At 34.3% G+C, this 14,184-nt stretch overlaps 1 protein-coding gene across 2 annotated transcripts in view; it reads left to right on the top strand.

Moving 5' to 3' along the window:
- The window catches only part of OTOGL (otogelin like), a 93,630-nt gene extending 79,446 nt beyond the window's left edge, over positions 1-14,184 (top strand). Inside the window, exons 51-58 of one of the 2 annotated variants that reach the window (XM_026798271.2) lie at positions 860-923; positions 1,825-2,003; positions 2,367-2,471; positions 3,253-3,372; positions 4,967-5,012; positions 6,904-6,975; positions 9,191-9,270; positions 11,701-14,184. In XM_026798271.2, coding sequence (XP_026654072.2) covers positions 860-923; positions 1,825-2,003; positions 2,367-2,471; positions 3,253-3,372; positions 4,967-5,012; positions 6,904-6,975; positions 9,191-9,270; positions 11,701-11,901 — 867 coding nt within the window. In that variant the 3' untranslated portion in view covers positions 11,902-14,184. The remainder of the gene's footprint in view (positions 1-859; positions 924-1,824; positions 2,004-2,366; positions 2,472-3,252; positions 3,373-4,966; positions 5,013-6,903; positions 6,976-9,190; positions 9,271-11,700) is intronic. The other variant, XM_026798293.2, reaches the window with a different exon arrangement.

Below are 14,184 nucleotides of genomic sequence, written 5' to 3'. Positions count from 1 at the left end.
GGTGGGACTGCCCTGCAGTCCCAGCTCAAGCATGTAATTCCAAGTGTCTGCACAGCGTTGTCAACCATCCCTTGGAGAAATTTCACTTTGTGTGTTGTAAGGTGGAAAAAGAAAAAAAGCAACTGTAATTTTATCCTGTTCAGTGTTGACATGAAACAATATGCTAGTAAGGCTTTCCACATAAATAATTCATATTTAAAATAATTAATGAGGCATGAGCTATATGATTATATGTATCATCTGAAGAAATATGTCATTTTGTTAATAATTTATGCTCTTGATTAAAATGATTTAATACTGTTGAATTTTGCTGATATGAGCAGTCATGAATATTTTGCTCATCATGTAGTTTTTCATAATAGGGATGTGATCTGGAAAAAGAATATGACTGTATGTTCCAACTCCCGTTAATGCTATAGTGACCATATTTTCCTTATCCAATGCCTGAAGTTTTATTCCTCATGTGAAGACAGCATAACATAAAGTGTATTAAGGAATTTTAGATTTAAATAGCTTTCACCCGTCTTTTGAAAGAAAATGCTTAGGAGGCAATCTTTTCTAATATATTTATTATAGAAATAATTTTGTGTCTCAAGAAAAAAAATGCTGTTTATTGACTCTGCTATTCTATGTACCCCTACAGAAAATGAAATATTGTTTTCTGCTTTAAGAGATAAATACACTGATAAATAACTCTCAATATGCTACTGTTTCTTGGATACATGGCAATTTTCCTCTTTTATGAAACCAGGGGTGGAAGTGATGAAAGTAATATTTTACATTTTTAGAGAAAAATTGTCTGTGTAGCACTCTATTTAATTGTGCATGACTTTGCAAACTTTTATCTTTCTGTACACAGGGAGAAGTTAAAAAAATAGATAGCAGTGTTTCCAGTGCTTGCGGATGCACTCACTATATTTGTGGTAACTTTTTATATTCCTCATCATTGTGTTTTATTTTTTAGCTAAAAGGGTGTGCAAAGAAAGCAGAACTAAGGTCATTGTCACCTTCTCGAATGTAAACGCTCTTTTATCTTAATTTGATGTGTGTCTCTGTAGTTATGCAACGATACTTTATTTGCTCTGGCAGAGTGTGGGAGTGTTGTAGAACTGCCCATGCTTTCAGAGTTAGAGTTAGGTACAGTCTCTCTGGTGAGAGACAAGAAGGAAACAGGCTGTGAACAGCAGCTGAGTGTGAGCAGGGCAGCTGCTCCTAGTCTGCTTTCAACACAAATGAGACAAAATCTTGCCCAGAGCAACAGACCTGTTCAGCCAGCACAAGAGGAAGTAGCCAGATCAAGATCAGAGCTCTGGTCCCTTCCCTCACTCAGCTACCCATGTACAGCAGATTTCAGCTGCACTGTGCAGGGGGGTGCAGAGGCAATCTGCAGTCTTGGCAGCAGCCCAGGCTGAACTGCCTCCAAGAGCCAAGCATATATTTACAGTACAGCTTCAACAGATTACTGGACCACAGGTATTTGCGGAGTGGTTTAATTGGCAGAAAGGCTACACTGTGTGATGTGCAGAATAGCTGAATGATAAATATTAGAATACTTTTAAACTAAGAACAACTGACTTTTTTACTACTGTAGTAGGAACACTATTATTTTTAGGCAGTTTTGCCTTTTGCAGCATTTTCTAAAACTGAATTATCATTCCTCCCCATCTTGTTTGGTAACTAAAACCACAAACCAATCAAGTCTAAAAGATAGAATACTTTTGTAGTGAATAGGAATTTGCCCTACTTCTGTCTTACCAGTGCTTCTGTTAATTTGTTTAAAGATTATTTTTCCCCCCCGATAACATCTATTTCTTTTGGTTTTAGAGAAGGATGATGTGTGCATCTTCCAAGAGGTCACAGTACTGAATCCTGGGCAGTCAGTGATTCAGTACTTGGATGGAGACCTTTGTTACACTGTACAGTGTTTACAAGAAAAAGATCAGAACACAGGCTACAATGCCATGCATTTCACAATGATGAACTGCTCCCAGCAATGTGAAGCCGTGAGTATTCTTAAAATACAGGAATTATGCAATTTGTGAACACAACTGCACAACTAGGATAAAAATTTTAGTGAAGACTTTTGCTAGTCCTGTTTACTCAGCAAGAATTGAGAATTTAGCAGTGATGATGTGTATCATGTGTCTGCACAATTATTTTGAGAGGCAGTTTCTAGCAGCCTATGTAAACAAATCTGTCCTAACTGTCCGTCCGTCCATCCATCCATCCATCCATCCATCCATCCATCCATCCATCCATCCATCCATTGTTTTCCTTGGTGTTTTTAATTTCAGAAATCAAAGAATTTTCATATAATGTATGCTTAAAAAGTACTAGCTTGTCTATTTCCTTTCCCTTCTTTCCAGCATCAAGTATATATTCCTTCCTTCAGTCACGATACTTGTTGTGGTACGTGCCAAAATGTATCCTGCTCTTTCCATACAGAGAATGGAACACTGATTTTGTATGAGGTAAGTGCCTCTGAACAGAGATTAGAAGTAACTGTAACGATACAATAGACAGGAGTCTGACAGACATTTCTAAGTTAACTCATGCAGTCATTCTTTCTTCATCTTCTCCTTACTGCGAGTTACACGCTTAGACTATTTATGGTCTATGATTGGAACCTGCCATTTCACACATGTAAATATCTCATAGCTTATAATATTTCCTGCAAAGATCTGCAAATGTCATCATTTACTTAAGGCTGGATATGCTCTAACTGCAGAATTGTGACTCTATATTAGGTATTGCTATTTAGAGGTGTTGAGAGCTTCTAAGTCTACATCAGGGCTTCTAGGTCCCCCTCTTCTGAGGGCACTCTTCTCTTCCTGCTGGTTACTGCAAAAAGGAAAAGGGCAAATTCAGGTTCTGGGGTTCAGAGTCTTGGTGGTGTGCTCCAGCATCCACATGCACAGAAATTTAGATGTGGCCATGACTTGGTTCATAATTCCAATTGATTCAGAGCAAAAGAAATGACTGAACTGGCACAAAGTCCTTTCATTCTGCAGTAGGGCACCCATGCTCAGCAGCATGCTCAGCATGGAGAGTAGAGCCATGGCTCCAGGAAGGAGTAGCCTCTGGTAATTAGAGAATGGTCTTTCCTTTCGCCACCTACTAATGGTCTGCAGCAGACTTTCCACTCCAATAGATGCTACAGCATGAGGGCACTGTTTTTATGGACATTTCGAGTTGGAAATAAAGCTGAAGTGTTTTGGTTTTCCTAACAGCAGCTTTGTTTTATATATTCAGGAAGGAAGCACCTGGACCTCCAACTGCACCAACTACAAATGTGTTAAGACTGCTGCAGGGGCTATTGCACTGGGATCAAGTGTTGTCTGCCCCCCATTTAATGACACTGAGTGTACAAAGGTTTGTACTTTGAGTAAGGTAAGTGACAATATTTGCTCCAGAGTTTGACTTACACTCCAAAATTCAGGCAAACTTCATGCACTTTCTTTAAATTAAAAAAGTGGTAAGTAAAAACATGTAAATGAGCAATTTGCAGTCATTTCCTATACTCCTGTTTTCTTTCCAACTGACAAATTATCTGTGAGGAGTGTAAAATTTTGGCCTGAGTATTGTTGATGACTGCTTTTAGAACTGGAATCATGCTTGACATACCACTATAAAAAGTGGTAATCACTATGTCTTGCCTTAGTTTGGAATAATACTTTGCCAAGTTCATAGAACACACACAATAAATAAATCAGATCTATAAATAAAAAAAAATGCTCTATATAAATGTCAGCTATATTAAAAAACCCTTAAGTTGTGCAATGATTAGGGAGATGACAGAGTATATATAAAATTTATTAGCTCCTAAACTAAAATTTGTGTAACCAAACAAAAAATATACAGGGTATCTACCTACATCATATATTTAAAAATATTAAGGTGGCCTATCCATATAAACTGCTTTGAAGAACATGTATTTTTCACAATGGTTGTATATTTGTTTATGGTTTAATTTCTAATTTAATGATTCTCTAAATTTATAATGCCTGCCAAATTTTTCACTTGCAGTACATTTTGTATTTAATATGAGCTACAAACAATAGTAAATATATATGTAGAAAGGGTAAGTACCATGGTTGCCTTGGCTACAGATTATGCATTTAGTACTAGTCCTAATTATCCCTTCCATTTATTTAAAAAAGTTCCTATTTCTTCCAGTCCTGAAGAGAGTATTCTGTTTAAAAATAATGCCTGTACTACTTTGAGTTAATGCTTGAATTTCTTCCTTGGAACCATTCTGACACCATTCAGATCTATTAGGTTAAGATTTCAAAGAACAGAGCCCTAAAATTAACTTTCTGAATCAGTCTGACCTGTTTTTGAGAGATGCTGAGCATAGGCTTGAGCCATTAGCTGAGAAGAAAGTTTTTCTCACAGGCAATTCAGGATAATTCAGGAATATCTGAGTTTAAGTGGTCTTTTAAGAAGTTCTTGAACAACTTATTCAATGTAAGGAGGTAAAAAATATATGCTTGCATGAAAAGATAGAAGCTGAAAAATATCTGTATTTTGTCTGTTGTTATCCTAAGATAACATCAGCAATAGATAGCATCTATTAATCTTGTGTAGTCTGCTTGATGTGCAGGTCTGGGCTACTCACACGTATTTTTGAAACTATTCTTATAAATCTCCATGGTGGGGAAATGGATGATAGTAGATTGTATAAAAACATGCTTATAGAAACTAAATTATTTCTTCAAAGGAAACTAAATCAGATGTCAACTGAACACAATTGAAATTGTCATCATGATGAGCTCATTTTCAGTGTCAAAGGCACTAAATAATTCATGAAACAGCCCTTCAGCTGATACATATCTGTGTAATTCTGTTGATTTCAGTGGTACTATTTTGTATTAGTTTGATGTCTTTAAAATGTGTATCTTGAGATACAATTTCCCTTTGCATTAGGTCCAGACTTTTTTGCTATATTCTTCTTTTATTTTCCTAGAATGGAGGAATTGTGCAGACGTATAATGATGGCTGCTGCAAGACCTGTAAGTGATAAAGGCTGCAATATGTGCTAGTTTAGCTTTGGTTTTGGAGGGCTTACTTTTTAACCTCTGTTGCTGGGACATAAAGAGGGAAAAAGCATGCAGTTCTGCCTGCAAATCTCGTAAAATTGTTGTAGTTACCTAACAACTCTTAAGAGATCTTGCTTAATTTGGCTGCTGACTTGGCGATTTTTAACATTATTGTTCTGGAGTATAATCAAATCTCTTCAAATATAACCCATGGAAGATTAAAATTTTCTCAATTAAAACAATTAAAACATTCTCTTAAGCTGGCTCTCAAATAGTGCCTATATGATCTTCACCTTAAAAGTCAAGAATTTTCCTCTTAAAAGTGATTCTTGATTCAATGATATTTTGCAATGCATCTTCAAACTTAGCAATTTATTCTGTATGCCCAATACATATTTTCTAGGTCCAAAATACTGGAACGTTTTTTCTTAAATCCAAAATGAGGAAAAATTAGAGAAATATTGATGATAGCAATGCTTATATAAAATCAGCCTTTTGGTAATACAGCCTATCTGGTAATAAATTCACATTTTCTGTGTGTAACTTTAAAATATGATTAAATGTGACTCAAAATTACATAAAGCTTTCACAATTTATGCAATTTTAAAAATAGATTGAGAACACACTGGTTTTCTCTGCAGTTTTGACTAGAATTAATTTTTATTATCTACTTATATAATTATGCATGTGCGTGTGTGTATATATATGTTTATGTTTTTTAAAACTAATTCTGTAGAATAGGGACATGTTCAGCATTACAGAAAATCTTAACCGTCTGTTTTGGCCTTTTTTGTGTTCAACATTAGAGTAAAAGCAAATTAGTCTTTGGAAATTTTGTATACAAACCTTTTCTTAATATTATTGAATAGCAAGTTGCAGATTTATAACCATATATTGCACTGTTATTATGTAAAACTGAAGTGCAATATATTGAATATAATTTGGAGAAATAGGGGAAGTAGAGATATTTATAAAATACAGAACAATGCCAAACTTCCAAGCTATGTGGTTCTTAGAAAAGAAACTGCAAATATTGTTGCTCCATTGTAACCAAAACATGGAAAATTAAAGCTATTTTAATGCAACAGAATATGTTTTATTATCGAGAATCACCATAGAGAAGTAACACACCAGAATTTTACTAAAATCTTACTAATCAATAATCTTTCTCTCATGAGATAAACTGTGTGAAAAAAAAAATCTGCCCCCCTTACCCCCCAAAAAGTTTCATTGTCATTATTTAGAAAATTAGTCTTAAAAGTTATTAAAATTGTTGACTGCTGGTTCTCTGCTGACCAAGAAGATTTATAATTTTGGCCATATTCTGTGGCCTCAGGAAAGGCATTGTTATACTTCAGAAATACTTGCTGAGGTGGCTGCTAAAACTGCCAGATATCATTCATACAATTATATGCTATTTTATTTTTATTTATTTTTATTTTTAACTAAAAGCATGTGCCCTGTGGGGAAGCAGTTAAGATAAGAGTATTTATGAATAGAGCTTGCAACACATTGGGATTTTAATGGGAGCAAATAACTTTTCTGAAAGAGCTTGATTTAATGCATGCAAAGTGAGTGCATATATTTAATTCTTACCTTGCCATAGACAGACTAATTCCAAAAGTCTGATTTAAAAGTAAGCATTCCAGTTTTGTGTTGACCAGGAGAATAATAAAGTACAGGCCATCTTTAGTGAGTCTTGAAGCAGCTGCAGAGTTTATAAATTATAGAAGACTAAGAGGAAAGCTCATCATCTTTTGCTAAAACAAAAATTGCAGTTGGCAGTGTAAGAATTAATGAAGTACCATTTATACAGAAATGTTTTTATTTCATGAGAATCTTCTATTCCTAATGATTCTGCCAGGTTCTGGATTGGGTCTATTACCCTTTGCCATTAGTCCAGTAGTGCCTACTGATAGTATTAATTGTGAACCAGGTATTATTTTTAATAATGTATTTTCTTTTTTCTTTTTTTTTTTCTTTTTTTTTTTTTAATAATATAAGAACTGCTTGATATATGTGTCATAGCTGTCAGCATTACCGGATATTACCATGCAGTTAATGGTTCTGGGCCTTATACTGAGAGATGCTGATCCTCTGCTGCCTTCCCAAATCAGTGATTTTCTAAAACCTGGTTAAGATTCACTGCTCAGCACCTGTCAGAATTAGGTTCATCCATTTCTGGTATATGCTGTTGATGGTTATTTCTGCTGCTCATTGCTGAAACTGGTTTTATCACATGAACTTACTGTACAGGATAGTTTTAATAAGAAATGTTACTTTAAAAAAATCATAATTCTGAATTCTTTTACCAAGAGATTCTAAATCTGATCCTAGGTCTCTAAATTTAATGATGGAAATCGTTTTGCCTTAAAATAGAGCAACAAGTGTGTGTTATTGTCTGGTCTCACCTTTGCAGATATGGATTCATGCTGTGTTTCTTCTTTGTCACAAATAATATATTTTACAGAGTTACAAAAATATTGAGGGCAGGGGTGGGGAGGGGGACACAACGCATGCAATTGCAACCCCATGGCAATACGCAGTTTTTATACCAGATCTTACAGAATATTACAGAACTGTTGCGGTACACTCATAATTCTGTGCTTTTTAGGATAGATGAGTCACAAAAACTCCTTCCTCAAATAAGGAGTGAGTAAACAAAGCACATCTGATACTGAAATGCAGATCTTTACAGTTCAAGGCTGGAGAGAGCAAAGTATAGCAGCAGAGCTTTTGTAAGACATCAGCACTTTGTATGCTGAAATGTTAGATATACATCTCTATATGACTTGTAGCAGTACAAGGATTGCACTGTCTACACATAAGCTGGCAAACACTTTCAGATTGAAACATCACAGGAAATTGTTTAAGTGTTTCTGAGGAAGGAAAAGTGAGAAGTTATAGTCTAACAACTTTTCTCCTGTAGTGATCTGCTAGTTCAGTAAGAGAATTTAGTTTGATTCTTTAAGGCACCTGTTAAAATCTAGCTGTACTCTGCAGCCAACTTAATTTTCAGTACTTAATGGAGCTGTGGTTGCAGAATATTTTCGTTACTCAGAGATCATTTATCTTATAAAAGTGCTCTCAAGTTTCTGGGGAAGAGAAGAGTTGCTTTTCTGTACACCCAGCCTTGAAGGAAGGTCAAGAAAGTGCTGAATAGTGCTTATTATTTTATATACTGTTTGTCCAGAATGGTTACACAGCAAAACTACCAGATCATTTTGATGGGTAGCGGATAAGGAGATCTAAATAACTGCTGTTATACAGATAGTCATAATGGTCTGATACAGAGTGAAGCATGAAAAATTATATGTTTAATTGTTTCAGTATTGCATTATGATTTCGAATATGTTAAAAAAAATGCCTTTTCACTGTACAGTTTTATTTTTCAAAATAAAAAAACCCCAAAACCCTCCTATCAATATCTCCAGGACTGAATATAAAAATTCAGTATTTCCCTCATCCTAGACCTGTATGCTGACCTCATATGCTACATGTTTCAGCTGTGGTGATAAAAAGTGCACCATATTTAGCAAATAAATGCATGTCTTTCTTTCAAAGCTTCATAAAAGGACATATTTCTCAAAATGTATTGAAATAATATAATTACATTTAATTTTTAGTAATGAAAAATAGCATGAAGATTGTAATCAGGTTCACACTTTCGCCTTCTTGGATGTTGTTTTGATAATTTTTTAAAAGGCGGAACCAAAATCCTATTTGCATTCAACTTTCCCAATAAAACAGAATTAATTCTAATACTATTAAAAATGACTCAATACATTTTTTCTAATTGCATATATTTCTCTTGTCATATGTTCAATCTAAAAACATATTCATAGTTTAATTGTTTATGGCTTACAGTTTTATAAACTATGAAGCATATTCATACTTTAAAAAATTTGTATAGCTCATTTGGGGCATTTGATGCTCACATGTGCCATTGAAAAATAGGTTATACTGCACAGCACCTGTGTATTATTATATTATATTTAAAAAGAAAATTATGGAAGTAACAATTTCTGTGTGTACATTATTGAAAACAACATGCAACTATTTAAATTATGTTAATGTATTTAATTTTTTAAAGAAGCAAATACATTACAGAAGATATATTGATTCAGTATGCATTTTTTGTATTTTATCAGGCAAAAAGGAAGAAAGGATTTGCCAGAAAATGACAATCAGGACAACCATAAGAAAAAATGACTGTATAAGTCAAAGCCCGGTAAGCACAAAATTTCAATGCTGGGCCTATGGCATGAAAAGCCAAGCATCAGAAAGTTGGTTATGGCTAACAACACGCAAAAAAAAGTGTTGGTTTCTCCTCTAAAGTAAACTTGATTCTAGGAATGTTATCCTAGCATAAATGGAGTAAAACTAGCTGTTTCTATTAATGAGCCCTCCCACCTGGAGGAGCACCTGGCTTCAGATGAAAAATACCGACTATAATTACTTTAACTAATGGAGGCACTGAACTCCTTAGTGTGAAATAATATCCTGCTCTAAAAGAGGAGCAGAAATGTTCCAACCTAAATCGGATGAAACTGCTGTATTCCTCTTTGAAGACCTTTATGCTCTCTGTCTTCCCTCACATTGCATAGGTTTCCATATCATAAATTCATAATGCCATTTATTTATGGGTCTGCTTAAGACACCTTATTTCTCAGCTTTGGTGTCGCCCTATCTACAGACCCCAGGAAATTTCTGAGCAGCAAATGTGCTTCTCATGTAGCACTTGGAAGGGAAGCAATTGACAAAGTATCTCAAGACTTCCATAAATCTTCTGGCAAGATTCTGTTGGAGAATCTAAGCAGTCATTAGGGAAGAGGCAAATGTTAAAAGCCGTCCTGATAGAAGGTCAGTGGTGATGTGTTCAGATTTTAATTGTAGGAATGCATTGTGGGTGTATTTATTTAGTTTTAGAAGGATTGATAATGAGGAAGTATAAATAGATGAAATTAGAGTAATTTGCCATAGTTAAGAGATGAGTCTGGAGAGTTTCAGTGTTACTTCAACAACCTAGGGTAAGAGACAGTAATACAACAAAATAAAGACATGGTATTGACTAAATATAGAATATTAAAATGAAACATTAATCAAGCCTCATAGGTTTTTTTAATCTAGGTGAAAAGATCCTTGCCCTTTCATCCAGTTCTATGACAAGCTCTGCCTTCCTGTTGACGAAAAGGCTAAAATCTATGGCATTTAGGCAAATAGATAGGCAGTGGAAACAAGCTCATTCTAGTGTCTGTTATGAATAAGTTCTGCAGTATGAGAGAGGGCTCTGTTCAGCTGCAGTGCCTCTACATTGCTGCAGAACTGAAGTGTTCAGAGAGGAGCAACAGGAATGTTGGCCAGGTCATATCTTGAATGGTACATCAAATAAGGCCTTCCTTTTCATCTTTCTGTTGTAAACTTTTCATCTTTTCCTCTCTCTCTACCTTCCAAAAACACCTGCCACCATCCCACCTTTATTAGAGCACCCTTTTCCCAGTATCTCATGTTCCCAATTTCCTTGGTGGCTGCATATCCCTCATACAGTCCAGGTTCCCTTACCCTTCCCACAGAAGTACCTCCAGATTTTCATGTCCTCATGCCCTAAACTCCCTCTCCTCTCCAGCTCCCCCACTGGCACTCTTTTTCCATCATGTGATTTTGCCCTATCAAATGTTGATATCTGCTGTGACTGGCTGGAAACTGCATACGTGTTCTTGGCCAGACTACTGCTGTCAAACTTTGGATAGGGCTGAGCATGATTATGTTTTATAATTAATAACTGGGATTGCTAGTGCTTAGGAAAAAGTCTTTTTTTACTCCTGCCAAATCTCAGGTAATTTCAAACTTATAAAAGTAATCTTTTAGTCTAATTTGTATAGGTATGGGGGGTTTCATCACAGGCATAGGAGTAGATCAAAGCATCTTTCATATGCATTACCTGCAGAAGAAATGAGATTTAAGTCTGTCACAAAGAGAACTAGACCTTGTATAGCCATCCTCGATTTCCCAGCATTTGAACTCTGCTTAAGTTTAATTAAAAAGTATTTTTTTCCGTGTCAACATATCAGCTAAGAAAATTCCTCACATAATGTAACAGTAAGAGAAAGCTTTGTGCTGCTGAAATCTAGAGCACAAATAATTTTCTAGATAGCTTGTGCCCAAGCTGGTTTGTTACTGCATGTACCTTTTGGATATATTTCTTTGAGTGATAACACAGCCCTCAGTCACAAACAGAACAAATAAGAAAGGGAAAAGCTTTTGCACTGATTTGCATTTTCTCTTTCAAGGAGAAAGATAAACTTTCCTTCATTTTACTTAGAATAATTTAACTTTTTACCTGTGAACATGAAAAGGACATGGATTCAGCTGTGCTGTTCCAAAGTTATCAAAGGGGATTCAATTTTGATATCCATAGCACAAGACTGAAACAAAACACATGATTAAACAATAAAGAAAAGTTCAATTAAAAATATTTTAAATGTGGCTAAACTTAGAATGAATGAATTTTAGAAGATAAAATAATTTTTAAGACCAGAGTCCTTTTCAAATGTAAAAATGGGTTTTAATCACAATGAAGTTTGAAATGTAATATTTTTGTATAAAATTTCAGATTTCTAGTTTTAATTCTCATTCTTATTTTCTTCTGTTTTACTCATAGGTAAATGTGGCTTCATGTGATGGCAAATGCCCATCTGCAACAATTTACAATGTCAATATTGATAGCCATCTAAGGTTCTGTAAATGTTGTCGAGAAATTGGAACACGAGTCGTGACTGTGCCTTTGCGCTGCTCAGGAAACGGCACCGAAATTATGTACGTCATTCAAGAGCCCATAGACTGCTCGTGCCAGTGGAACTGAACCTTGCTGTGGACATGATTTGGCTTTCACCAGACACAGTTTTTTGGTCATGGATGGGTATAGTACTCTGCAGGGAAATAGAAAAGGCATCAGTTATGCTTTATAATGTAACTTTTCCCAAATTTAGCAAAGATGGTTGTTCTTCAAATTGTTCTTGAAAATATTGTCAAGAATAGAAAGAAAAACATAAATCCTGTTGAACAAGGTGTAGTTTATCCATCATTTATTTCTACTCAGTGGCTTTCTGTTGAGCTGGTGAAAAAAGCTGGTTAGTATTTCCAGTATTTTAAAATTTTGGATCATGGATACCTATCAAAGTAGAGAATTTCTCAAACAGTTTCTCAGTAGCTCATTTACTTGGAGGCCTCCAGTTGAAAACCATCACCAGTCCTATGTTTAAATTGGAAAGAAGCATATTAGGATTTTGAAAATGACTGAATTAATTCATTTTAAAAATAGTGGGTTCAACGGTAACATTTTTACCTTGCTCAAAAATCTAGCCTTTGTCCAGTAAGCTGTTGTCAATGATTGGATTCTGCTTACACTGTAAGCCACTGAGATACAACTCAACTGTGATCTGTAAGTACTTGATGGAAACCTCCAGAGTATATAGCAGAATCACAATATCTTGAAACTTAGATATGTTTAATTTTTATGTGTATTATAAATATTAATTATGAATAGGCAAAGGCTGAAGAGTGATAGCTTTTGTGCGTTAAAAATATCTGAAAGCCATTTCTGCTATGAAGGTTTCCATTTTATATCCAGTTTTTCCCTTTTCACAGAAAAGAAATTGGCTGTTTGCTAGTATAGAATAAGATTATATGTATATATATTTATTAAAAAACCCCCACAATACTGCACATTTTAAATATTCATAACGCGTTTTGTCTTTGTTTTCCAGTCTGAGGATTGTGTTCAATGTATTTTTAATTTTTTTTTCAATTGCCTGAATTCAGGATTCATAATTTTTGAGTCCAGGAAAAAAATTTCAGATAAAATAAATGTTTTAAAGGACTTACGTGAGTTATTCATGCTCAATCAAGCTGTAAATATTGATGATTCAGTACCTTAAGGTGAATATCATCTTCCTTTTACTCAACATACTACATAACCTGCTTTTAAAAATAAAGGGTACAAGTTTAAACTTGTTTTTAGAAGATTACTTTGCTTTATAAACTCACTGAATGAAAATTATATTAATTATGACAGTATTTTCCTTATCAATTGTCCTTTTAACTGTGTCAAAATTGAAATTCTTGTCTATAAGTTTGAAAATGTTCTGACATTTTTGATTTCAAGCTGTCATAATTTAATGATGAAAAGATTGGATTATCACATGGGTTATTACTGTGAAATATAAGCAATTAAAACTGCCTTAAAGTCCAAGGCTATTTTTCTACTTTGTGTGACAAATTTTAATTGTTTGCTTCATTCAGTCTAATGGCTAATAAAGACAAATCACTTGTACAGAGAAATTTGTTATTAACAAGATCCGTCTACTCATCCCTATAATTAAAAATATTGGACTTTGTTTAAAAATTAAATAGCAATCCATTGTAAATTATCAGCAAAACATTTAACCATTATAAAGAAATAATGATTAAATAATGATCAACTAGTGATCTTAAATTGACGCTTGGAGGAAGCCTATGCTTCATCTGCATGTTTTTATATTTGTAAGGCAGATATTTCAAGTTCTATTACTTACCAGGGCCTAGAACCAAAATATTCTCTGATACTGCTGTCAGAATTTGTGCATAGAAACTTTTCATGCAGGCTAGAAATAAAAGGTAAATCATAGTCATAGCTGTAATGTTGGTGTACTTGTACAGCAAATTAAAAACAACTTTAAAAAAAAACATACTTTTGATTTTTTGGGATAGAAGTAGCTATCCTATCCTATACTATGCCCTTACTTATACTTGGGCTTTAAAACATTTTGGCCCACATCTACTTAACGAATTTAGTATTTAAGAAAAAGAAAGTTCTCAAAATATAGTTTTTCGATGTTATCATCAAACACTTTAATTGAACACCTCTGGTATTTTATAAGCCATGCAGACCATTTGCTTTTCTAAGATTTAGAACTGTGTTTGTGATTGAAAATAATTTAATAAACATTATTTTGCAGAGTAATAATAAATCAATGTTGATGCAATTAATTAAGCTTTGCCACTAAGATGAATGCTAATGCAAAACCTTAGGAAAGCCTGGAAATTGTAGAAGAAGTTATGCTTAAAATTAACTTCATGAAAACCTGAAATACGATAAATGCTATTA

The sequence above is a fragment of the Zonotrichia albicollis genome, chromosome 4 (genome assembly GCF_047830755.1).
Source record: "Zonotrichia albicollis isolate bZonAlb1 chromosome 4, bZonAlb1.hap1, whole genome shotgun sequence".
NCBI lineage: Eukaryota > Metazoa > Chordata > Aves > Passeriformes > Passerellidae > Zonotrichia > Zonotrichia albicollis.
This window is presented reverse-complemented; position numbering and strand designations above follow the sequence as displayed.